This window comes from Anolis carolinensis, chromosome 5, assembly GCF_035594765.1.
Source record: "Anolis carolinensis isolate JA03-04 chromosome 5, rAnoCar3.1.pri, whole genome shotgun sequence".
Classification (NCBI taxonomy): domain Eukaryota; kingdom Metazoa; phylum Chordata; class Lepidosauria; order Squamata; family Dactyloidae; genus Anolis; species Anolis carolinensis.
In genome coordinates this window covers 186,109,976-186,136,529 of record NC_085845.1, presented here as the reverse complement: position 1 = coordinate 186,136,529, position 26,554 = coordinate 186,109,976, and the positions used below count along the sequence as shown (strand labels likewise).

General features: G+C 41.6%; 1 protein-coding gene across 2 annotated transcripts in view; it reads left to right on the top strand.

The window, feature by feature from the left end:
- Positions 1 to 26,554, top strand: part of slc6a12 (solute carrier family 6 member 12) — a 75,749-nt gene that overhangs the window by 27,662 nt on the left and 21,533 nt on the right. For both annotated transcript variants that reach the window (XM_062983105.1, XM_062983106.1), the window contains exons 3-12: positions 2,847 to 2,981; positions 7,781 to 7,921; positions 11,758 to 11,845; positions 12,795 to 12,927; positions 14,312 to 14,446; positions 18,851 to 18,954; positions 20,521 to 20,645; positions 22,249 to 22,361; positions 23,097 to 23,234; positions 23,633 to 23,735. In XM_062983105.1, the coding sequence (XP_062839175.1) occupies positions 2,847 to 2,981; positions 7,781 to 7,921; positions 11,758 to 11,845; positions 12,795 to 12,927; positions 14,312 to 14,446; positions 18,851 to 18,954; positions 20,521 to 20,645; positions 22,249 to 22,361; positions 23,097 to 23,234; positions 23,633 to 23,735 (1,215 nt within the window). The remainder of the gene's footprint in view (positions 1 to 2,846; positions 2,982 to 7,780; positions 7,922 to 11,757; positions 11,846 to 12,794; positions 12,928 to 14,311; positions 14,447 to 18,850; positions 18,955 to 20,520; positions 20,646 to 22,248; positions 22,362 to 23,096; positions 23,235 to 23,632; positions 23,736 to 26,554) is intronic.

The following is a 26,554-nucleotide window of genomic DNA, read 5'->3' as shown; positions in this document are numbered from 1 at the left end:
GCTGGCGGAGATGAAACGTGCGAGAAGGAGACTAGAGTGCCGCTGGCGGACAACTCGTGATGTATCTGACCGAGCACAGTCTAGAGCCACTATTAGGGCCTATTCCGCGGCATTGCGGGCAGCCAGGAAAGTTTTCTCGACTGCCCGCATCGCGTCTGCAACAAATAGATCTTCAGAGTTGTTTCGAGTTGTTGGGGAGCTCCTCCACCCTCCTCAGGTCGGGGGAGCACCCGACATCCCGTCAACTCGGTGTAGCGAGTTCGCTCACCATTTTGCAGACCAAGTCGCTCAGATTCGTTCCGACTTAGATGCCGGCCTTGATGCATTGCCAGGTGAGGTAACCGAGGCATCTGTCTGTTCGATCTTGTGGGATTCGTTTCAGCTTGTGCAGCCTGATGATGTGGACAAGATTCTTGGAGCGGTGAGGGCAACCACCTGTGCCCTTGACCCTTGCCCATCTTGGCTCTTAAAACAAGCCAGTGGAGGGCTAGTTGATTGGTTTGTGAGAATAATCAATGCCTCTTTGGAGCAGGGCATATTTCCATCTGGCCTAAAACAAGCTGTGGTGAGGCCTGTTTTGAAGAAAGCCTCCTTGGATCTGGCTAACCTCAGTAACTACAGACCAATCTCTAACCTTCCATTCTTGGGCAAGGTCTTGGAGCGGGTGGTTGCTTCCCAGCTCCAGGGATTCTTGGAAGATACGGATTTTCTGGACCAATCGCAGTCTGGCTTCAGGCCTGGTTTCAGTACTGAGACGGCTTTGGTCGCCTTGGTGGATGACCTCCGCAGAGAGCTGGACAGGGGGAGTGTGACCCTGCTGGTTCTCTTGGACATCTCAGCGGCTTTCGATACCATCGACCATGGTATCCTTCTGGGACGGCTCTCTGGGATGGGCCTTGGGGGCACTGCATTGCAGTGGCTCCAGTCCTTCCTAGAGGGCCGTTCCCAGTTGGTGAAGCTGGGGGACACCTGCTCGGACCCCTGGCCATTGACCTGTGGGGTCCCACAAGGTTCCATTTTGTCCCCCATGCATTTTAATATCTACATGAAACCGCTGGGTGAGGTCATCCGGAGTTTTGGAGTGCGGTGCCATCTCTACGCGGATGACACCCAACTCTACTACTCCTTTCCACCTAATTCCAAGGAAGCCCCTCGGATACTGGACCAGTGTCTGGCTGCTGTATTGGCCTGGATGAGGGCAAACAAGCTGAAGCTCAATCCTGACAAGACAGAGGTCCTCCAGGTCAGTCGTACGTCTGATCGGGGTATTGGGTGGCAACCTGTGCTTGACGGGGTCGCACTCCCCCTGAAGGCGCAGGTCCGCAGCTTGGGGGTCCTCCTGGACTCTGCGCTGACACTTGAGGCCCAGGTGTTGGCCGTGGCTGGGAGGGCCTTTGCACAACTAAAACTTGTGCGCCAGCTGCGACCATACCTCGAGAAGTCAGATCTGACCATGGTGGTCCATGCCTTAGTTACCTCTAGACTGGATTACTGCAATGCGCTCTACGTGGGGCTGCCTTTGAAGACGGCTCGGAAACTACAACTAGTACAACGATCGGCAGCCAGGTTTCTAACTGGGGCAGATTACAGGGCGCACTCAACGCCGCTGTTTAAAGAGCTCCACTGGCTGCCATTTATTTTCCGAGCCCAATTCAAGGTGCAGGTTATCACCTACAAAGCCCTAAACGGTTTGGGACCCACCTACCTTCGAGACCGCATTTCCCCCTATGAACCCGCACGACCTCTTCGCTCGTCGGGGGAGGCCCTCCTCTCGCTTCCACCAACTTCGCAGTTGCGGTTGGTGAGGACGAGGGAGAGGGCCTTCTCCGCCGTGGCCCCCCGGCTGTGGAACTCGCTCCCCAGGGAGATTAGGCAGGCCCCTACCCTACTTTCTTTCAGGAAGAGCCTGAAAACTTGGCTATTCCAGAAGGCCTTCGTTGACTGATCCTTGTGGGATCATGTTATTTACCTATTAAGCAGTAAACCCTCTGGATTGTTTTTAGGATTCATTCAGCACTTTAAGTATTGCACCTGCTGTATAATTATCCCTCTCTGATAACTTGATATTGCTTTGCACCTTGGCCTGGATCTTTTGACCCAAATCGGGATTTTAATATTATTGTGTATATTGACTTTTATGACTGTTTTTAATCATGTTGAAGTTTTACTGCTCGGTTTAATGTTTTATCTGATTTGTGCTGTCGTGTCTGGGCATGGCCCCATGTAAGCCGCCCCGAGTCCCTCCGGGGAGATGGGGCGGGATATAAGAATAAAATTATTATTTTAAGATTAAGTTAAGATTAGGCATGGTTATTAATCTAGCCCAGGTATGGGCAAATTTTGGCCCTCCAGGTTTTTTGGACTTCAACTCCCACAATTCCTAACAGCCTACTGTTCAGGCCCATAGCCAGGATTTTGATTCGGGAGGGGCTGGGATTTTTGGTTCGGGGGGGGGGGGCTGAGTCTGGGTGAGACGAGATCTACCCCAGCAAACCTTTTGTATCGTTATCCCAATACTACCATGAATATGGGATGTATTGAGCATGGTGATCAGATTATGACATGAATAAATATAACAGTTTAAATAAGAAATGTTAGGCTTTTTCACGGACCACTCTGAGAATTTCGGGGGGGGGGCTGAAGCCCCTCAAGGCCCCCCCCCCCAGCTACATGCCTGCTACCATTAGTCCAAACCTGAAGTCCAAAACACGGAGGGCCAAAGTTTCCCCATGCCTGATCTAGCCCAACATGTATGGTTATTTTTTCCTGCTTTTTTAATGGAAGATTTTAATAACATGACATTTTAGCAGCTCTGCACTCACTCCTCTCTCAATCTCTCTTTACAGGTGCTTTTTTCATCCCTTACCTCATCTTCCTCTTCGCCTGTGGGATTCCCGTCTTCCTCTTAGAGACAGCCCTTGGGCAATACACAAGTCAGGGTGGGATCACTGCCTGGAGAAAAATCTGTCCTATCTTTGAAGGTATGTTGGTAGTGCCTAGAACACTTCTGGCAATTTCCCATCAAGCACTAGATGTTTCCTTTGGTGTGATTCCCTTCAAGCTTTTCCACTACAGGGCATGGTTCTGAGCTGTGTGCCAGAGATGTACCTCTTCCTAAAATACAGTCTTGAGTCTAACGTGTGAGTCTTTCCAAAGTGACAAGGTTAACAGAGGCAGAACACATGCAGCAGCCAAAAGATGGAACCAAAGTCAGAGAAGCACACCCTTCCTGGTCTTCATGCTGGCCAGGTTATTTTGGATGTCTTAACATTAAAAAGTTACTTTTCCAAACTTTAGGGTTATCTTGGGAGTGTTTTTACATGACCTCATGTTTTCAACTTTTGGCTGAAAATTAACTAACTAAAAAATTCCAAGATAATTTTGTGTCTCTTTGGTCCTACTGGAGGAGAAACTATAAAGCCAAACAGGATTTTTAGAAGGCTGCCCTGGGCCTAAACAAGCCAAATGGACTAAGAAATTACTCTCCATGGCCTTGCACCACCAGGGACCATTGGTTCGTTGAAGACACAGTTGACTGATTCATAAAATGGTGAGGATGCTCATGTCCTGTATTTAGGGGCATGGCATTATCCCTTGGTCCTTGTAAATAGTTCGCCCTTGGTTAAATACTCAGGGGAAGCATTAAGAATTTTTTTAGCTTGCTCTAATATATAACTATTTTGGCAAGCAACATTGCAAGCAATTAGAATGCTTACTGGAAATCATATCCTCACAAATTCCTAATATTGTACTTCTTGGGTGCTTGAAAGCACATAATTTTAGAGAAAGCTAGAAGCTGGCACATAATAGAAGAAATTACTGCATATTTCTGGAAATCCCTAATGCCTTTTACTGGTTTCGGTGTATTTGAGTAACGCCTTTTTAGAACAAATTAACATGCCGGAAAAGAATTAAGGATTTTTAAAAGGGGGGGGGGGTATTTATAAATACTGATACTCAGATAACTAGAAATGAAGCCATGTTGATAGCAAATAACAATAAAATGCATACCGCTGCTTGTAATGAATATGAATTCACACATATTGTTGCACTCCAGTCCTGGAAACACCTACGACCATTGCAGCACACAAGAGTCTAGGAATATAAACAAACACTTTATTGTAAAAACAGATAAAAAGCATATAAAAATCAGGAATAAGGAAGGAAGATATATAATCCAAAAAAGGTTTTGCAAAAGGTGAGAACCAAACAATAATCCAAATGTCTCAGAGTTCCAAAGGTGACCAAGTACAGGAACAGCAATGAATCACAGATACAGCATAAATCCACAATCAGGAAGATATAACTAGTAAGACTTGAGCAGGCGTACATGAACAGAAACATAGAAAACTTCCAGGATATATTAACTCCAAAATCAAAGCTTGACTTGAACCATGAACAAGAGAACTCAGGCTTAGCTTCTCACTCTGACGCAGCGTTGCCCCAACTTTCCCATGTAAACAACTTTTTGTTTAATAGCCACCTGTGAAAGCATGACATCTCCCGTGAATTTTCTCCCCAACTTTCCCATGTAATCTCTCAGCGCAGCGTACTCTATTTTCAGCTCTGATTTGTAAAAGAGACTTTTGTTGATCTCTGTAGCTATAGGTGGCTTCTCCTGGGAACCCTCCTCACTGCTCAGCTCTTCACTCAATTCCTTATCTACTATCGACTTCTCAGACTGGCCTTGAGGCCCTGTGCTTACTGAGTCAATTTTATCACAGAGAGAAACATAATTTCCCAGACCTGAATTTCTCAGACTTGAGAGCCCATCACTTTGTGCCACAGGAAAACCCACCACAATCCCTATAAAACCTCAGTTAAATTATCAGCCTCTGGGTGATCTACAACACATATATGTACAGAGAGAGATTATTTTGTATTGCCTGAATACACTAATACAAATTATAAGGAACAAATGTTCTGTCTCAATTCATTTATTAGCTTCATTTGTTTCCTTACTGAAGTATGTTTTTGATCTTGAATATTCAAAAAATGTTATTCTCCTATCTGCAATATGGAATAATACTATGTTATATCCCCTGAGGATTCTCCCATTTCATTATCACCTAATTTCTGCTGCGTGTGTAAACCTGTCATTCTTGAAGTGAGTGGCTTAGGTGCATAATAAAGGCAATGCTCTGGAAAAGCTCTTTTGTGATTCACGCTAGCAAAGGAGTGGTTAGCAATGATGTAAATCTTTGTAACTGTTTACTTTTCCAGCAAAAATGAATAATTTAAATTCCTTTGGGAAGAGTGCTCAAAAGCCCAACAGTAGTAGTAGGTGTTGTTGCCATGTTATTTGCTATCAAGTTGGCTCACTGTGTGCAAGAAACCTGCTTTTATGCACACAAAAAATAGGTTAGAAGGTATGTGTAGCCGCGTGTTGTCATCCGTTTTAAACCCATTCTTTATACTCTTTTCAGGAGTTTCCATTATGGTAAGAAATAGAAATGATAGTAACAGAGTCCTATAACAGCCAGGCTTTGAAGCTGAAAGGCCATTCAGTGCTAATCAAGGCGGCCAATTGCACACATTCACACTTGCCTCAAGCAGACAAGAGTTCTTTCTCCCACCCTCGACCTTCCACAGATATATAAACCTCTCTTGCTTAGTTTCCAATATAACTCACAACCTCTGAGGATGCCTGCCATAGATGTGGGCGAAACGTCAGAAGAGAATGCTTCTAGAACATGGCCATACAGCCTGGAAAACTCACAGCAACCCAGTGAATTCCAGCCATAAAAGCCACTGACAACACAGAGTCCTATAAATTGGTAAACTTTCAGAGTGCTGTGGTCTGAATCCAACTGGTCATCCCAATTAGAGTAGTACATCCACTCAACCCAATCCTGAATAGTAGCTCAACCCATTGATTCAGTGGGTTTATTATAATTGGGATTGGCAAGTGACATTAGCCTTCAGGTTCATATATGCCTTTGCAAACACCTACCAACATCTAATTCATTCAGAATGAGGCAGGTCTGAGGGCAAGGTTGACTAAGCACAGCAGCATGCTAAATAAGTGAAAGGTTAATATATAATGTGCAGTCCCAAAACCTTTCACATGTGTTAAGAAATGAAATATTAAAAATCTAGGAATGTTTTTAAGTGCACAACTTGCACATTTTCTGCCTCTCTGTTTTTAAACATCTTTCACATGATACTGCCACCATTCTTTTCAACACAACACAGATCCCTTCCAGTAATTTCTGACCTTTATGGGTCCTAAAATAAAGCAGAATCTATCTGTTAGATGAGTCATGTCAGAAAAGAAGAAGAAAGAAAGTAAGTTTTTGGCACACAATGTTTTAGTGCAAGATTAGAGATGCAGTTGGCTACAGTAGTTTTCAGATGTTAAGCGAACAGTCTTCATTTCTTAGTTCTCTTCTGTGTTTCTCCATTTGTTTCCCAGATCCTTTTAGTATCTAGGAAAATCCGTAGGAAAGGGAGAGTTGGGGAATTTTATGGCTTGGCCATTGTGCAAGGCCAGCCCTATTATTCGATCCAGTGAGGTGGATATGTATGTGTATGTGTGCTTATGGGTATGATCACACTGCTTTACAGATAGGAATGGAAAAGGGTATTTGTGATTTTTTTTACTTCATGTGTCAATATAATTTGAATATATTTTGTATCTTGACATTTTACATCTTGACTTAGCCACTTTCGGGTCTCCCTGTGGATTAAAAAAGTGGGATATAAATAAACATAATAATAAATAATAAATAATTTGGGCTGAGAGGTGCTCCATTTTCTGCTTAGGAAGTGAAATTGGACCAGACAGGAACATCTCTGGCTTTATTTTGCAGGAAAAGTAGGTAGTCTAAAGTGCATCTGGAATGTTTTTCTGCTGAAAGTAATTCTTTCCTGACGGCTTTGCAGGATAACAGCTCCTTGGGGGACGAAGCAGTCAAAGTGGCCAACATTTTCAACTAAAAACAATTATAATAATAAACTTTATTTATACCTGCTCTCCCCAAAGGGACTCGGGGCGACTGTAAACATGCAGACTAGATTGAGTACACATTCTTGGTTAGATCTTTATGGCTGGAAATGTAACAATGGGTCTGAAGATGGCATGATGCTTTTTTTGCAGAATAGACTCCTTTACCTAAAGAAAAATCCTGAACCCAGAAAAGTTGAAATATTCCAAGTACAGTGAAGTATGGAGGCGTGTAAATATTATGTACGTTGATTTCTCCCCATCAGAAGAACTATAATAACCAGCCACTTCAAATGACATTGTTGAATTATATTCATTTAGTCCCATTTGAAGTGTTTTGAGACTGCCGATGTGGAAAGGCACTCTAGAAATGCTTGTGAGCTGCTGCTTTTTCATGCATAATGCATCTGATGCTGCCTAGAGATGTTGACCAGCTTGGCAGGGGGGAAAGACTCTAGAAAATCATGAGAGAAAACAGTGAATGTCAATTGAGAAAATCAACCCAAAGTCTATGGGGGCACCCAAGTGTTCATAGGATTAAAAAGCAGTAGTACACCTTAAAAGAAACTCACTGTCCAATTGACATGGAAGCCAATAGCTGCCTCTAGATCAGGCATGGGCAAACTTCGGCCCTCCAGGTGTTTTGGACTTCAACTCCCACAATTCCTAACAGCCTATCGGCTGTTAGGAATTCTGGGAGTTGAAGTCCAAAACACCTGGAGGGCTGAAGTTTGCCTATGCCTGATCTAGATCAAATGGACCACTTTTGTGCCAGTTTTAAAAGTTTGTTTCTGTTTGGACATCCTCATATCTATCTGTCTGTCTCCCACTTAGGAATTGGATATGCCTCTCAAGTCATTGAATCCTACCTGAATATCTACTATATTGTCATTTTGGCTTGGGCCCTGTTTTACCTGTTTAACTCCTTCGCTGCTGTTCTCCCTTGGGCCAGCTGCAATAATCCCTGGAATACAGGTATGGCAACTTTATCTAGATTGATGCCTTTGTGGGAAAAATGATGGTTCTTTGGTTCTTTTCATTGTACTTTATGGGTCAGAGCTCCAAATACTTTTGTTTCTCAAGTTGGAAGAGACAAAGCTGAAATCCCTGGAGCAGTGTAGCGTGAATCTCTGCATACAGTGGTAAGTATTGTATTTGCTGCACAATCCTTATGTTGTATGGGAAAGCTATGTGACTGAATGCACTCTCAAATATGCATTTGCATGTGTGTGGGCATGCCTTAACTGAATGCAAACATTCTTTATTGGACAAAATGCCCAAACGAGGCCCTTATGTAACTGATAATCACCAATAGGATTCCAGTCTCTATTTGACCCTATTGCTAGGCAAGAGAATTCATTGATTTTCTAAGGCTGGTCAGGTTCCTGCCTCACTCTGCCTAATTTTTTGACTTGGGCCATTGTATGACTGGCATTTGTGAAACATACATCTGTGCCTTTTGAGAGATTGGCTCTGCCAGATCTCTTCTCTTAGACCAGCTAATGCATTTTGTATATGTGTATGTGAATATGGATCATCAAGTTACCTTGAAGACATAATCACTTATGACACCTTCACCAATTTCAGAGGGTTTTCTTAGGCAAGCAGTACTCAGAAATGGTTTGCCATTGCCTTCCTCTGAAATATACCCTGCGGGACCTGATATTCCTTGGTGATCCTCTATCCAAGAATGAGCTAGGCCTGACCCTTTTTGGCTTCCAAAATTAGATGGAATCTGGTGATTTCAGGGTTTTTAAGCTTTCTAAAAACTGAACAACATTAGCATCCTTGCACTTTTGAATACAGCTTACTTAAAGGAGGTACTGTGTAGTTATTTCAGTCACAGATATGCAACTCTCTGCCCTGCCTTTAGACAACTTCCTCACTTGCTAAGAGGCAGCAGCAACAACCTGTCAATTGTTTCTGCTGAGTCTCAACTCCCCAAACAACTCATTTCTAACTGAGGACTAATTTCTGTGTACCATATCACCCTTTCTTACCACCTGAGGTAAAGTGTACTTGCCACCCCATCTTTCATCTACATGGAATAGGTGGTATCTATATGACCCCATTGCTAGTCAAGAGAATTCATTGATTCTCTGAGACTGATCAGGTTCATGCCTCACTCTGCCTAATCTTTCAACTTTCATTTGCTTAGAGTAGTGGTTCTCAACAATGGTTCCCCAGGTGTTTTGGCCTTCAACTCCCAGCTGGTAAACTGGGATTTCTTGAAGTTGCAGACCAAAACACCTGGGGACTCAGGTTGAGAACCACTGGCTTAGAGTATTTTGTGGGTGGAATGAGGTATATGTTGTGCACATTGCATATCCTTCTATCCACTTCCTCACTTAGTCTGGTGGATTTGTTCCCTGTGTGTCTAGTTTTTAGAAGCCTTTGTGGGTTTGTGAACAACCTTTTTGAAAGCTCCTGAACCTATGAATGGGTGGAGAAAGATGCACCCCTGACCTTCCTGCATAGCAATCAAATACATCACAGGCCTCTTGTCTACCTCTTGCTTTCAAAAAGTTAAAAAGACCAGAGTCCCCTCAAGTGGGTCTATGAACCGCAGCTTTGTTTAGTCAGCCTTTGGTTGCCGATCTTCAGAGATGCTACTGACCTTTGTGTGTCTCTTGCTCTGTTCAGCCTACTTGTCTTCACTTTCTCTAACAGTGAGTATGTTGGACTCTCTTTTGTCTTACTGTCTTACATCATATGTCTAGTATTTTTGTGTAATAAATCTGTACAGTATAATAGGGTACAACTTTTGTCTAGCACATCTGAAGGCTTGAGTTCTTGTTCCAATTCTGTAGATAGTTTTTTTTTCCTTCCCATATTATACGTTAGCACTGATGCATTTAGATAATTTTAGAGACTGGACCAAATGACCTTATAGATGTACACACCTTCACGTGATAATGTGCATGGCCTTCCTTACTTCAAAGCATGGTTGCATTTGGAGACCTTCCTGCTTGGGGGGGGGGGGGGGTGTCTGAATTTCTGCCATAAAATCCTTCTCTGCTGGCTCCTCTGCAATTAGGACTTCATCTATATTGGCCATATGTCCATTTTTAGAGAGGGCTGTAGCAGGAAAGTTCCCTTTCTGTAGAAGTGTGTCCCATGCAGGATGCTAACCACAGCCATTATAAAAAGAACCAGAAATAAACAGTAAAGCATATTTTGCATATTTGGGCCGTCAGAAAGCCTGCTGAAACCAAAAAGTAATATTTTCCAAATTTGCATCTATAACCTACATTATTGCATACAAATTGGCTGCAAATGTGTCCTCTTTTGTTTCCCTTTTTGGGGTAGCATTTTCTTTTTCTGGAGATATTCAAGTTGCTGCCTTAGCTTATTCCTGAAGGATCCTTTCTGAAGGATCTCTTTTAGTATCACAGAATCATAGAGTTGGAAGAGACCTCACGGGCCATCCAGTCCAGCCTCCTGCAAGAAGCAGGAAAATCTCATTCAAAGCACCCCCAACAGATGGTCACCCGGCCTCTGCTTAAAAGCCTCCAAAGAAGGAGCCTCCACCATAAGCATATGTGTTTGGAAAATCACTCCCACTATCTTCTCTCTAAGTTGTTTATTTTTCTCTTGCTTAACATTTCATGCTTTCTTCTGTCATTTTTTTGCCTCTTTCATTAGCATCTACAACCATAAGTTATAGATACTTTCATAATATAAACCCATCTTTGGGGACTGTAAAGATAGATCCTCGTATATGAGCTTGTTTATATAAGAATGAGTTCAGGTCTCTGAAAAACAATGCCAGAATGTGGTGAATGTGGAGAGGAAGAATGAGGTGAATTTGGGATTGTTCTTTTAAATTAGTGTTTTCAAAACCTTGATCTTCCAGGTGTTTTGAACTTCAGCTCCCAGAATCCTTGACCAATGGCCAAGGCAGCTGAGGCTTCTGGGAGTTGAGGTCCAAACCCCTTGGTGGACTAGACTTTGGGAATCACTATTTTAAAGGCATTTGCATCACTTAACAGTAATCTGCATGCCACAAACATCTGGTTGTCATCATGATGAAGAAGCTGCCTGGAATTCTGAACGGGACGAATTCAGTGAAAGGAGGGAAAATGTTTTAAAAGACGTTTAGGGTGCATCTACATTATAGAATTAATGCAGTTTGATGCCACTTTAACTGCTATGGCTCAAGGCTATGGAATCCTGGCAGTTGTAGCTTGGTGAGGCAGCAGCACTCTTTGACAGAGAAGGCTAAAGACCTAATAGAACTACAACTCCCAGGATTCCATAGCCTTGCACCATGGCGGTATAGATGCACTCTCAGTCAGACAAGAACTTGGAATAGGTGTTTTTTTGGACTCCAGCTCTTGAGTGGGGGAATCAAGAGCTGAAGTTCAACCCATGCCCCACCCCTGTTTCATATTTTTCCAATTTTTGATGAGGTTTGGACAGGCTTGCTTTCTTGGAACAGGGAAAAAACTGTGTTGAGAAGTGCTGGGCGTTCCTTTGCTGGAGGTGCTGAAATAGAAATTGGACAGTCCACAGTCTCTGGAATATTGGAGCTCTGTAGTTTGGTGCTAGTAGTGTTCCCTGGATAGTGTCAATCTTCGAACCAATAGCTACTGATCCCTGACAAGTTTCCAGGAAAAAAAGGAAAATGCAAGGGACACAGAATTTAGTGCAATTTCCTGGCCATTGGCGAAAACATAATTGCTGCCCTCCTCCACATCACATTGCCTGAGAAGCACAGCTATATTGCATCGTAGAAGCCCAGCCATACTGAGAGCTAGACCAGATGATTCCAGAATTCCTTTCCAACATTATGATTCTTCATTTTGCAGAGTACTGTGTGGACGTACCAAACAACTCCAGTTTGATAAATGGGACTGCGGCAACTGGCTCCACTTCCCCAGTCATCGAGTTCTGGGAGTATGTTGCATTCGGATAGTTCAAATTCCTTTCTTTCAAAGGATTTGCAGGGAGGAAACTTTTGAATCTGCCTTCTGTATAGTTCCAACAAAAGAGTGCTCAAAGGACTGCCCACATGACCTTTTCCACTAGGTTGTCTCAGAGTAAGAAAATGCACTGGAAAAACAGAGAAGGACAGCAGTGTGAATTTAGTAACCCACTCAGTACTCTGATATTGGAGAGGCGTGCTGGACCATCCTGCTCGCATGGAAGTCATTTTTCAATACAAACCATGCCACTATTGAGACAGCCCAGCTAGAAATAGCTTTACTGATCTTGCATTAAAAGAAATTAAACCTGTAGTCTAAATACAGTCCCCTCGGGGAGATGGGGCGGGATATAAGAATAAATTTATTATTATTATTATTATTATTATTATTATTATTATTATTATTAATACGGAATTGGTTTGCTGTTTCTTTTCATTCATGGCCTTTCTTGTGTAAACCTAGCCAGTCAAAGGGTCTAAATGGATTTTCCCCCACCCAAAATGAAAGGAAAGAGATATTTTCCAAAAGAGAGCAAAGGATGCAGTATGATGGAGAGGGGTGATTTGGAGATTGAGATGGAAATTAAATTGCATTACATTAAAACTATAATAAAAGATAATAAAAATAGAGATTGTGTACTTGTGTAGAATTCAAAGACATAGCTATGTTAGTCTGGAAAATCAGTTTGCAAAGGGATCTGATAGCACCTTAGAGACAAACGGAGAGAACGAAATCAGTATCATAAGCTTTTTAGACTCAGTGTACTTCCTCAGATCCCTCAGTGTGTTAGAAATGATGGCATCTAAGTCAGATATGCCATGGGGAGTAGGTGAAAATTAATTAGGCAAGGGCTGATGTGGGCTGGCAGGGAAAAGCGATGCTGGGACATCAACCTTCCTGTTTTCCATCTGCACTGGCAGGAATCGAGCCTTGAAAATCACAGAAGGCATACATAATTTGGGCACCGTGCGGTGGGAGTTGGCACTCTGCCTCTTACTTGCCTGGATCATCTGTTACTTCTGCATCTGGAAAGGAGTCAAGTCCACTGGCAAAGTAAGAGCAATCTTGTGCCTGTTAATTCTTCAGATGTATTGATCTATCCTGTCAGCCTCCCTGTATCCAAGACGGAAGTGGGGTGGGGGAGTGTTAGGGTCCAACTGGAATAAGTAGGTACTCCTTGCAAATCATGAAGAGCTGCTGGCTTCCATGCCAGTGCTCGGTGACTTATGCTTTGAAGTTTAAAAGCTGTCCAAGGTAATTGATATTTTGAAGACAGTATTCAGCACCTTGGAGAACTCCTTTAAATCTATATTGAATTCCCCCGCAGATTCTTTGCTCCACTGACAAGGAAGCCTGACTTGGACAAATAGGAAAACTGATAACACTGGGAGGGAGAGAAAGTAGGACTTCAAAAAGTTACTTCTTTTGGACAACCATTCTCAGAATCCCCCAGCCAGCCAGCATGGGCAATTCTGAAAGATTTTGCAATCTGTAGTCCAGAAAAATAGGTTTTCGCAACTTTGTGATGGAAAAAAGTTAGATAGGAATCTGAGGCCACATTTACAGGAAAGGAGATTAGGACATTAGGAAGAACTCCATGATTGTAAGAGCTGGTGAACAGTAGAACTCACTGCCTCGAGCGTGTTCGGGGTTCCTTTTTTGAAGGCTTTTAAACAGAGCCTGGATGGCTATCTGTTAGGGGTGCTTTGATTGTGCTTTTCCTAAATGACAGGGGGTTAGACTAGATGGCCCTTGTGGTCTCTCTTGTTTTTTTCCTTTCCTTTTTGAGGGGCCTTCTGTGTGAAAGCTTCTAAGCTACTGAACTCCCTTCTAAGGGAGGCTCAGTCGACCCCTTTTCCATTTTCCTTTCACCTGCAAACAAACCACTTCTTATTCAAACAAGTATCTAGCTTCAAACTGATTAGGCGGAAGGCTATATAGGGCAGGTGATGTTTATTTGTATTTGATGTCTTTTTAATGGTTTTTAAATTCATGTTTTAATTGGATTGATTGTTTAATACTTTTTAAATATGTGTATCACAGATCACTTTAGCTATTTTGTTTGAACTTATACTATAAACTACTTCGGGTCCCAATGTGAGGGAAAGGTGGGATGTCAATAAAGCAGAATCAATGAATAGTGGAGATAGGAAGAATGTGAAGAATGTACAATGATGAGGAAATTAAATTTTAAAAGTATTTGGTCTAAAGGTCAAAAGTTGGTTCCTTCCAAAGACATTGGACTATAATTTCCAGATTTCTGGAAGTTACAGTCTAGTGCTGAGAGTTGTAGTCTAACACAACTGGAGAGTACCATGTTAGGAAGACAGATGTAAATATATACCATTCTCATTTGGTTGGTCTGTTTGCAGGTCCCCTTCCCTCATACTTTTTCTCATGGCTTGTTTGGGTGCTCATTTTTCCTGCTTGATCACAGGTAGTCTACTTTACTGCCACCTTCCCCTATGTGATGCTAATTATCCTGTTGATTCGAGGTGTCACTCTACCTGGTGCCAAGGAAGGGATCATTTTCTACTTGAATCCAGACTTCTCTAGACTGAAAGATCCCCAGGTACGTTTATGATTCTCTTTGACCTGCTCAGAGTTTGGAATTAAGTAGTTACAACAGCTGATTATATATGATTAGTTGATTTTTGCAACAACTAATGCATAATTAAGTTATTGCATAATTGTAACTTAAAGAGCATCTACACTGTTAAATGAATGCAGTATGACACCACTTTAAGTGCCATGGCATAATGCTGTAGAATTGTGTTGAGACACCAGCACTCTTTGGCAGAGAAGGCTAAAGATCTTGTGAAATTACAACACCCATGATTCCATAGCATTGAGCCATAGCAGTTAAAGTGGTGTCAAACTGCATTCGTTTGGCAGTGTAGATGTACCCCAAGTGAGAGATAACATCACACCTTGTCTAATGTAATTGTCGCTTTTTAGTGATTTTGTACTTAAAGGGGTGCAGCCTTACTAAATGACACAAAAGTAGTATCACAGGGTTCAAGTTCTGACTCACACTGAGCTTTTTGCTGTTATCTTGATTTCTTTTCTAAGTGCTAAGGAAATAACAGAGTAGATAAGTGGAAGAAATGAGTTGTATTGCAGCATTCCGATTTTTAAGAAACTAGTGAAACCGCTACCAAGCTTGGAGGTAGCATATGAACACCTCTCCTCAGACCTTGGAAGTCTACTACATGCCCTTTATTTTGGTCAAAAAAGACCAGTCATACCCCTGGAACCCCATTTCCAAAGATGCTCTTCAGTAACAGATCCTACCGAAAACCTTGGTAGAAATCCCTTTCCTTGAATTTCCAAGGGAAACATCCCAAAAATTGTAATGTGTATTTCATACCTAGAGAAAGAATACATTCATAGAACACTGGGGATAAAACCATATTAGCTATAAATAATAATCAGAAAATTTACCAATGAATGCAGACAGATGAGGAATGTTGAGGTGTTTTTCTTGAGTTTCATTTTGTTCAGTTGTTACAGATTTCTTGGGAAATAGAGAGAATCTAGCCGATTTATCTTTCTACCTCCCTTTTAGTAAAGGGAGCGCCTGAAGTCAAAATCACCAGTTAATGCAGCATTTATTGAGGCAAGACGTGGTAAGACATGGTCCAAACATGAATCCAACATACTGAAGGAGAATTCTTTAAGAATTCTATGTCATCTCATTACAATATCAATAACGAATGGGCCTTTATGTACCCAGTCTCCAAAATAATTTTAGGAGCGAAATGAAAACCTGTAAATGAGGAGCTAGAGAAGTGAGGCATAAGACTCAGAAAGAATAGTGCTCTGTGATTGTTGCTGTTGCTACCTATATTCTGTTTTCAGAACACTCAAGAGTGGTTTATGTTTTTTAAAAAGCCAAATGAAATACAATCAAATGCCGTTAAAGAAAATTACAATGGCAGGCAGACGCACAGAGAGTAGGGCTTTTTAGAAGCTGCTGTCATTCTAAAAATCGGTTTAAAACGGCAGCAAAACAACACATTAAATCTCACCTAAAATAAAAACATATCCTGTTTTTGTCTAACTAGGGAGTCGGATAAATCTCTGCTGGTGGGGCTTTTTAGATTGGGACTGGCAGTTCCCATCACTTCGAGTTAATTCTAAGTGATTATGGGATTTCCAAACCAAAAATATCTGGGGAGCTATAGTTACCCACCCTGGTTCTCAAGCCATAATACTACTGCCAAGATGACTCCGTCTTTTGGGCTCATTTGCTTAATGACCCACAATTAAGCCACAAAGAGTCAGGGTTCCCCGGTGGTGCAATGGGTTAAACCCTTGTGCCAGCAGGACTGCTGACTTGAAGGGTGGGTTGTTGACCTGAAGGTTGCTGGTTTGAATTCGGGGAGAGTGCAGATGAGCTCCCTCTGTCAGCTCCAGCTCCCCATAAGGACATAATAGAAGCCTCCCACACGGATGGTAAAAAACATCAAAAAAAATCCAGGTGTCCCCTGGGCAAGGTCCTTGCAGACGGCCAATTCTCTCACACCAGAAATGACTTGCAGTTTCTCAAGTTGCTCCTCACATTTAAAAAGTCTACACTATAGAATTAATCCAATTTGATGTCACTTTTGCTGCCATGTGTCCATACTGTGGAATTATGGGAGCTGTTGTTTTTCCAAGTTCTTTAGCCTTCTCTTCCAAAAGTACTGGTGCCTCACCAAACTACAACTCCATAGCATTTAAGCCCTGGTGGTTAAAATGCTGCCAACCTGCATTGATTATACAGTGCAGATGCGTCCTAAGGCATTTGGACAGTTCCATGTGAGAGCAGTAAAAAACTGAGAGACAGGACTGGGAAGTTCTGACCTGGTATTCCCTGATGTTTTATGCAAAACCTGGAAATATTCCATTTTTGGATTTCAGCTTCCAGAATCCCTAAGTCAGAAGTCTGGAAAATGTAGTTCTAAAAAAGCAACATCACTATTATTTTTTTCATGTCAGGCACGACTTGAGAAACTGCAAGTCATTTCTGGTGTGAGAGAATTGGCCAGGCAAGAGGCCACTATAGAAATGTAATCCAATAATATGAACTATAAAACAGTAATTAAACCAAAATATAATCCATGTGTTACCATTTCGAAATTGACTACTCTAGGTTCTCCATACCTGCATAACCACCACCTGAGGAAGACTACACAGTCGAAACCGGTCGTGGATGGTGACTAACCTTGGACTTGTTTAAAACATTGGATTTCATAAAAGGATTCACTTACTTGGACGTTTAAATTTGGACTCACAATTAGTGACTTATACAGTCCTCCATGTGGAACATGAACTCTGGTGGGCATTGGACCCACAAACTCTGAATATAGAGTTTTCTATATACTTTCTATGAATGTATGTGTGTTGGTAACACATGGATTATATTTTGGTTTAATTACTGTTTTATAGTTCATATTATTGGATTACATTTCTATAGTGGCCTCTTGCCTGTGCATTTCAGGGAATCCTTTCTTTGTATTGTGAGAGAATTGGCCGTCTGTAAGGATGTTGCCCAGGGGATGCCCGGATGTCTGATGTTTTACCATCCTATGGGAGGCTTCTCTCATGCCCCCTCAGGATGGGATTTGATTTCAGAATACAGCGGGCCCTTGGTATCCACTGGGCTTTGATTCCAGGACGTCCCTTATATAAAATTGCAAAACCAAGGCTTGCATTTTGGATTTTTAAAAAATATTTTCAGGCCAAGGTTGATTGAATCTGTGGCTGCAGAATTCCTGGATTCAGAGGGCTGACTGTATGATGCTTCTCGTTATTCATCTGACAGATAAAGGGTACTGAGTGCTGGACAAGGCTAATCAGGTCACGCAGGGCAAGGCTGTTTCTTGTTAAGCGGTCCCTTGCATTCTGCCTTGAAGCCACTCGCCCCTTTGAAAGGGCAGCAGGCATCTCACGGTAGCGTGAGCACTGCTTTTGGCAGAACATTTAAAAATATGAACATGCAGCCACTTCTATGAAATATTCAGCACCTGACAGATGGTTTCACCAAGCCCTAAGTGAAAATGATTAAGAAAGAGAAAGATAATGTCTCTTTTAATTTAGTGGGATCGGCTTGAGTTTCTCATGGATAACATCAGTCTTTCTCCCAAGAGATGAGAGGCTCTGGCACAAGAGACACTATGAAAAATTGCATTGGTGGGAAATATCTGAAATATCAGATGTGTATGTATATATATCTTTTGTAGTCCCACAACAACGAAGCTAACAGTGATAAATACCCATCTGGCTGTAAATGTGTGCACCTTGCAATATTTGTAAAGGAAGATGTTGAGGTCAGGGAGCAAATTAATATTTCTATCCCCTACTTTTGAGGATGTGTCTGCCCTGCTTTTTGGTCACGTAGATTCCCAAGGTATCAGTGCAGAAACAAGGCAAACTGTAAGTTTTAAACCTGCTAAAACCATTAATTATAGAAGAGCCAATATGTAACAATTCAAGCAAAAAAAAAAGTTCTTTGTAAGTTCAGCTTTAAGTTCGAATAGGGACTTGTTGAAGGATCCTAGTCCCTGCTCCTGGATTTTTAAAAAAAGGGTTGACGGGGAGCAAAGGACAGGCTTTTCAGTCCCAGTGACCAAAACATTTCAGTTTCACAGTCCCACTTTGCTTGCACCTGACAGAGAGGGGGTTATGGAAAAGCAGGACCTCCAATGTTGACATGATGGCACAAATGCAGACAGAAGGAGATTCATACCAGAAGTGTTTGGTGATGAAAATATTCTAGTTTCAAGATATTTGGGGGCATAATTTGGGCTGGGTTAATAAAATGCACTTTTGTTCACTTTCTGGCTTTCTTGTATGCTTTAGATCAGGCATGGGAAAAATTTGGCCCTCCAGGTTTTTGGGACTTCAACTCCCACATCTCCTAACAGCCTCAGGCCCCTTCTTTTTACCTCTCAGCTGCTTAATTAATTAATTAATTAATTTCTTGTTCTAGGTGTGGATGGATGCAGGAACTCAGATTTTCTTTTCTTACGCTATTTGCCAAGGATGCCTGACAGCCTTGGGCAGCTACAATAAGTACAACAACAATTGCTATCGGTAAGGATCACTTCATGGCTTCTCTTTCAAGACTTGGAAGAGAAACCTTTAAAACGCATTGCTTTGGTGTATCTAGCAGTGTCTTCTGACTGCCTTTGCTGAGGTGGTGAATCTGATCTGGGTTTTAGTCCAGACTTTAAAAAGATTCAAACTTGATTAAGGTTCCTATATAATGCATTTAAATTATTTAGATTCCCTTCTTATGGATATGAGAAGCACCATTTACCCTGTAGAGATGGCTGCATTCTCATCACTGGTAAAAGAAGAAATACGTAGCATGGGCATCCTACAGCAAGTAGTTCCAAAGCTCAAATGGCAGGAAATTATATTCTGTAATTAGTTCATTGGAGCCCATGGTGGTGCAGCTGATTAAACTACTGAACTGCTGAACTTGCTGATCGAAAGGTCAGCGGTTCAAATCTGAGGCGAGGGGTGAGCTCCCGCTGTAAGCCTCAGCTTCTGCCAACCTAGCAGTTCGAAAACATGCAATGTGAGTAGATCAATAGGTACTGCTCTGGCAGGAAGGTAACAGCTCTCCATGCAGTCATGCGGCCACATTACCTTGGAGGTGTCTACGGACAACGCGGCTCTTTGGCTTAGAAATAGAGATGAGCACCAACCCCCAGAGTCGGACACAACTAGACTTAATGTCAGTTTACCTTTATCTTTACCTAACTAGTTCATAGATTTTTGTCCATGTATGTTCCACCAAGGGTTTGAGCCTTAGTTTTCACGTGATCCTTATTATTCTTTTTGAATTGTTCAAGATCATTCCTCCCTTACCAACGTCATGTTGAAACCAATGACTTGCTTATTGTTCATTGGGACCTGTGAGTCATATAGCAATGACCTTCATTAATTGTGAAAAGCAATTTACTAACTAGATACGATTTGATGTTTGCTTTCTACACATGGCTTTGTTCTGCTCTGATTATCATTATATCAATCATTGTATGCATAATCTTACTGTCTTTTTTTTCATATTTGTGTATGTTGAGGAATCTTTGACTCTAGCTCATCCTTGTATGTTTCCACTGGTCAATGCACATTTTGGTGCCTCAAATGTTAGACCTGTTTCTGGGTAATATTTGACATGCTGATTCCAAAACTAGCACCATTTTTTCCTTATAGATAAGATACAGAATGTATTCCATCTACTGGTAATCATCTGCTTGCCCATAGAAAATCATGATAACCATAGCTAAGACAGTCCAGCTGATGCAATCTAACTAATGCCATTTTCCAAATCAGAGCCCCAAATAACCCCAGGAAGAGGCTTAAACCAACAATAATTGTTGTTGTTGTTGTTGAGTGGTGTTATCATATTCTTGAAGCACTTAGGCAGATACCGGGGTTAAACCTGAGACCTTCCATATGCAATGTGTTTGCTGCACCATTGGGTAATGCCAACCTTTGGATTGTATGAACCCATTTCTTGAGTGATGAGATAAAATACAGGGATCCAATTAAATCCACATACTCTGTTACCAACATGATCACATTTTAGTCTAATAATGACATATTGCTTTCTATATCTTACTTGATTTTTCTGGAATTATCCAACAGGGATTGCTTTATGCTGTGCTTCCTGAATAGTGCCACAAGCTTTGTGGCTGGCTTTGCTATTTTCTCTGTATTGGGCTTCATGGCAAAAGAACAGGGTGTCCACATCTCTGCAGTGACAGAATCAGGTAAGCCGTTGGGTCTGGTGACAGTGGCAAGGAAAATGGGAAAATATAAGCCATAGGTTGGTGTCTTAGGAATAGGCATCTCCTTGTGTTGTCGAAGGCATCTCCTTTCTTCCCAGTATTTTGAGGAGCCTAGGGGATAAAAGCCTTGTGACTTGAAGGTTGGGTTGCTGACCTGAAGGTTGCCAGGTTCGAATCCCACCCGGGGAGAGTGCGGATGAGCTCCCTCTATCAGCTCCAGCTCCATGCGGGGACATGAGAGAAGCCTCCCACAAGGATGGTGAAACATCAAAACATCCAGGCGTCCCCTGGGCAACGTCCTTGCAGACGGCCAATTCTCTCACTCCAGAAGCAACTCAGGTTGCTCCTGACACGAAAAAAAAGTATTTTGAAGAAGTCCTGTAAATGTTGTCAGTAGTACAGATAGAAAAATTACCCACCATTTCTGACATTGCTAGTCATTTGTGTGAGAGGAACTAACCATGCATTTGTGAGTTGGTAGCTATAATTCCTTGCCTCAGAAAAATCTATGAAATTCATGAGGCTGCCTTCACTCTAGGGGCCCCGGTGGCGCAGCGTGTTAAAGTGCTGAGCTGCTGAATTTGTGGACTGAAAGGTCGCAGGTTCGAATTCGGGGAGTGGAGTGAGCACCCGCTGTTAGCCCCAGCTTCTGCCAACCTAGCCATTCAAAAACATGCAAAATGTGAGTAGATCAATAGGTACCGCTCCAGTGGGAAGGTAACGGCGCTCTATGCAGTCATGCCAGCCACATGACGTAGGAGGTGTCTATGGACAATGCCGGCTCTTTGGCTTAGAAATGGAGATGAGCACCAACCCCCAGAGTCGGACACGACTGGACTTAATGTCAGGGGAAAACCTTTACTTTTACCTTGTACCTTCGCTCTACAGATAACATTAGTGCACATTCACACAAATGTATTAGTACATCTAAAAAGATGGAAGGTATCAAATCCTGTTTGTATTATTTATTAAAAACTAATTGATTGTATTACACATTTTTCAGACATCTTAGCTTTGTTAGGCTATTTGATATTCTAGCTGTGATTAAAATGGCCTCAATCTCCATCACCGGGGAATCTAAATAAATCAAGTGCAAGACAAAGTTCAGAAATGCTCAGTTCTACAAACCCGGAGGGGCATGTAGGTTATAGTTTGGTAATCCATGCATTAGAGAAAGGATAGAAAATAGAGGTAGCACTAAAAGGATTGCTTAGAAAAATCTTTAAAAAGGGGGCATCAGGGTGAGACATGAGTGTATTGATAAAACATCCTCCCTATCATGCTTTTTAAATACACTGTATGTAGGACAAAATACATTGGTCTGAATCCTTGTAGACCCTTTGACCCAATGGAGCTACCAAATTATTCTTGATTCAGTGGGTCGACTTGTGTTGCCACTGCATATGTTGGATTGAACCAGACTATGAAAATCCGTGGTCCTACAGATATTATTGGCCACCAGGTCCCATCAGGCTTATCCAGCCTGTACAATGGTCATGATGGCCATTTGAGTCCAACCACATCTGAAGGTTCTCGTCCTTAGATCAGTAAAACAGCTGTTTATTGACTTTTGTTTGATTGACAGGTCCTGGCCTAGCATTCATCGCCTACCCGAAGGCTGTAACCTTGATGCCTGTGTCTCAGCTGTGGTCCTGCTTATTCTTCATTATGCTGATCTTCTTGGGGCTGGATAGTCAAGTATGTGAATTTAAAAAGCTGTAACTTGGTCTTGAACTAGGGAGAAAAGGACAGCCATGTTTGCCAGCTTGGAATGTGGGATATAAGTGGAATGAAAGAGTGAGTGAATGAATGTATGAACTAGAGGAGGAAGGGAAGGAGGGAGAGCATTTGCAATGTCCATTAGGCTACACATTGACTATAGGATAGATAGGAAACAGAAAGAGTCACCTTCTGCTGAGTCACAATAGACAACGTGCTGACAGGTGTTCTCCAGAGTTTCTGAGAAAGGATTATTTACAGATTTTTAAGTGCACAAAGCATATGCTCTCTTACCATTAGAGTTACAGACTCTTTTCACTGTCAGCTGGTGGCTCCCTTGTCAGCAAATCTATCCATGATTTAAATTTTAATGGAGCTCTTCTTTAAGCTCTCAGAGGTGATGAACTTATTTTGAAGATAAAGTTCAGCAATATGAATAGTTCTTTTAAAATTTGGGAGAAAACCTGGAGCAGATTCATTATCCACTTATATGAAAGCCACGATTGGCCTTTCTTGTGGCCGCTGATGATGGTGGTGGTGATGATGATGATGATTTCAGCCTGTGCCAGTGTCAAAGTATTTCCATTATTGCAGAAAAGATTCAAAGCAGGTTCTTTGTTTGGGACATGGCTACAGATGTTTGAAAAGCCATAGTTTGCAAGAAAGGGCTTACAACCTGAAACCTGGGTTTCTTGATATGATTTCTTTCCCTAGTTTGTCTGTGTTGAGAGCTTGGTCACAGCCATCGTGGATCTGTTCCCAGAAGTATTCCGTAAGAAAGGGCGCCGGGAGCTGCTCATCTTGGCCATTGCAGTGATCTGCTACCTGCTTGGCTTGTTTCTGGTCACTGAGGTGAGAAGTGGAGGTCAGTGGAAGGCAGAAAAGAGGAATTCACAATTTGGGATTTCTGTCAACCACATTCTCACATACTGCTATTATGAATAGTGCTTTGGCCCATTTGATTGCATTGCAGAAATAATCACAAATTGGAATGTGTTCAGGTGAAAATTATGGAAACCAAACATCACATACCTTCTTTTGAGTCTGTTAAAACTATATACTTATGTATTGTTGTTGTGTGCCTTCAAGTTGTTTCCAATTTATGGCAATCCTAAAATGAACACTAGGCCTGTCTATTCTATATCCCTTCTTTTTCTTCCCTTCCTTCTCTCCTTTCTTTCATTCTTTTGCACATTGTGTTCAGAATCTTTGCACACAGTCTCATTGTTTCTGTTTGTTCTTTTTTGCAGGGTGGAATGTATATCTTTCAGCTGTTTGATTATTATGCAGCCAGTGGAACATGCCTACTCTTTCTTGCTGTCTTTGAAGTCATCTGTGTTGGATGGGTTTATGGTACGTTGAACATGCAGTTCAGTGATGCAAAATTCCCTTGATGTAAACATTTCATTTTAAGATTCATTACCTGTTCATTAGAATGTAAGAGAAGCCTTATTAGATTATGCCAAAGGTTCATCTGGCACAGCATAACCTATCCTACAGTAGCCAATCATATACCTACTGGGAGTACAAAGATAATAGGTCTTCCCCTACTGTTGTCCAAAGCAATTTATTATTATTATTAATGATAATAATAATAATATCCTGATTTTAACACAGTTGACACTCAAAGTGGCTCATAACATTAAACAAAAAAATTCAGAACAATTATTATTATTGGTCAGTAGTCACAGATGGACTAGTTCAATAAGAACAACAAAGGAATTAATTAGCACTATATTTTGTGGGGATTCACTGCCATCTTGGTTATCTAAATTGGTGTTCTAGTATCATGCACATATATCTAAACACATGGTGGTGTCATTTCATAACCTAGGAGTTATCTTCAAGTGTGTCTATGATAATGGCAGTTACTTTTAATGGTAGAAAGAGTCCATTATGGAGCTGAACTCTTGTAAGCAAAGACATTTTTCAGATTGGGTTCATCCAATGACCCCTCCAAATATTTTGTGCTCTATCTCATATCATCTCCAACTGTGGCAGTCAAAGTTACATCCTCTCTCTGTTTATCCCATTTGCACAAAGAGTGTTATTGGAATCAAGCCCAACCTAGAATCTGTTTCACAGTTGTATTGGTCATCTTGGACAAGAGCTCAGTGATGAATTTAAGGGTGGAGATGCATTTTTTCTGGTCCAAAGTTGATTTCAGAGGCCCCTTTGGCAATTCTACTGTCTTTTCCTGGATTCTCCAAATGACGTATTGATAAATCTCTCTGGATTCTTTAGTTTTAAGGAAATGTGGTTAAAATAATCAAAACTTTTTGCCCATTGTTAAGTGTTGTAAGAAGAATGAGTTAAAAAATTACAATGATCTTGCATCTCCTAACATCCAAGAGTATATGTTGAATAAACAACTGCTTATTTTTAAAAATAGACTGCGGAAGATAGATAATGCTTTCATAGCTGTTTTTGTAAAGATGGAAACAATCAGAAAGCACGCCTTGGCTGGCTGCATGACAAGTTGCATGCTTATTGATGCAAAAGAATGATCTTCATTTGTCACCCTGGTTGCTAAACTCCTCCACTCTACTCTACATCCCAAACTACAGTAGAGTCTCACTTATCCAACATAAACGGGCTGGCAGAATGTTGGATAAGCGAATATCTTGGATAATAAGGAGAGATTAAGGAGAAGCCTATTAAACATCAAATTAGGTTATGATTTTACAAATTAAGCACCAACACATCATGTTATACAACAAATTAGACAGAAAAAGTAGTTCAATACACAGTAATGCTACGTAGTAATTACTGTATTTACAAATTTAGCATCAAAATATCACGATGTTTTGAAAACATTGACTACAAAAATGTGTCGGATAATCCGGAACGTTGGATAAGCGAATGTTGGATAAGTGAGACTCTACTATATATCCTATGGTAGAATAAAATACAATGGGGCCTTGATAGCCTCTGGATTTTGTTCCAAGACCTCTCTGTGGATACCGAAATCTGTGGATGCTCAAGTCTCATTATACACAAAAGTATAGTAAACGAATAGTATAGTAAAAAATTATTAAATAAAATGACAAAATCAAGGTTTGCTTTAAATATATATTTTTAAGCTGTAGTTAGATGAATCTATGGATGAAGACTCCGTGGATGCAAAGGGCCAATTGTACTAGCTTAGTCAATGGACAACTCATGCCAAGGAATGATGGTTTGGCAGCTCGGATCCTCTTTGCTTTTACTGCAAGATATTGCAACAAATGTCGTGAATAAAAACACATGTTCCAGGCTTGCCTTTTGCCAGGCATGATGATGCCACCCACAGCTTGGCAGCTTTCCTCTCGCGTGTCAAGCTGACGTTGTTACAAAGATTTGAGGATTTCCTGCAAATGACTTTATTTCTGTGGAAGGATCTTGTCGCTGCCAACCGACTCACTCACGGCTGTTGCTCTCGCAGTTTGCCAAAGGGAAGAGCCTGGGAGGGTGGGAGTGGGAGGATGGGGTGGAGTCCAGCTTTCTAAAGAGGAAAGGGAAGATCTGGCATGTGCGGGTGGAAGTGAGAAATATGTGCGTTTTCAGACTGGAAGCTAGAGGCTGCAACAGCATAACCCAGTGCCATTGCCTTTTAAGCCCTAAGATTAGTTGTTCTACAAGAAATCTCTTTGCGTACTCAGCCTGCTGGAAAAGAAATTGGGTTAAAGCTATTACCATCTTAGATAACTGGGGTTAGCAGCAGGTGAAAGAGTGCTCAAGGCAATGTGGTGGGTGGCCTTGGAGTGAATCCACGACCTGTCTATTGTAGGCTTAAATGAATGCATCTTACTTGCACAAGCACACTTGTGCAGACAAATGAGGAGAACTGTTGTCGTATATAGTGGAGAAATAGGAATGTGGCTGTTTCCAGTTACATTCTTACCTAGCCGTAAAGTCAGTAGTAGGAATAGATGATTCTGTAGTTTAACTTTCCTGCCATAGTCCCAGAGATCCCAAGTATGCCTTGTAAATTTAAAACTCATACAGAAAATTCTAGTCAGGAGAAAAGAACATCATATGTCTTATTCTTGCAGAAAAAAGTAAAATGCTGTGCTATGCAAAAATTAAGTCAGACTTCAGACCTTATATTTCCCAGAGAGAAGTGGTGGAGGAACATTTGGTTTTTCTTTCCCAAAGGGAGAAACTGTTGTTTTGGGAAATGTTCACTTGCC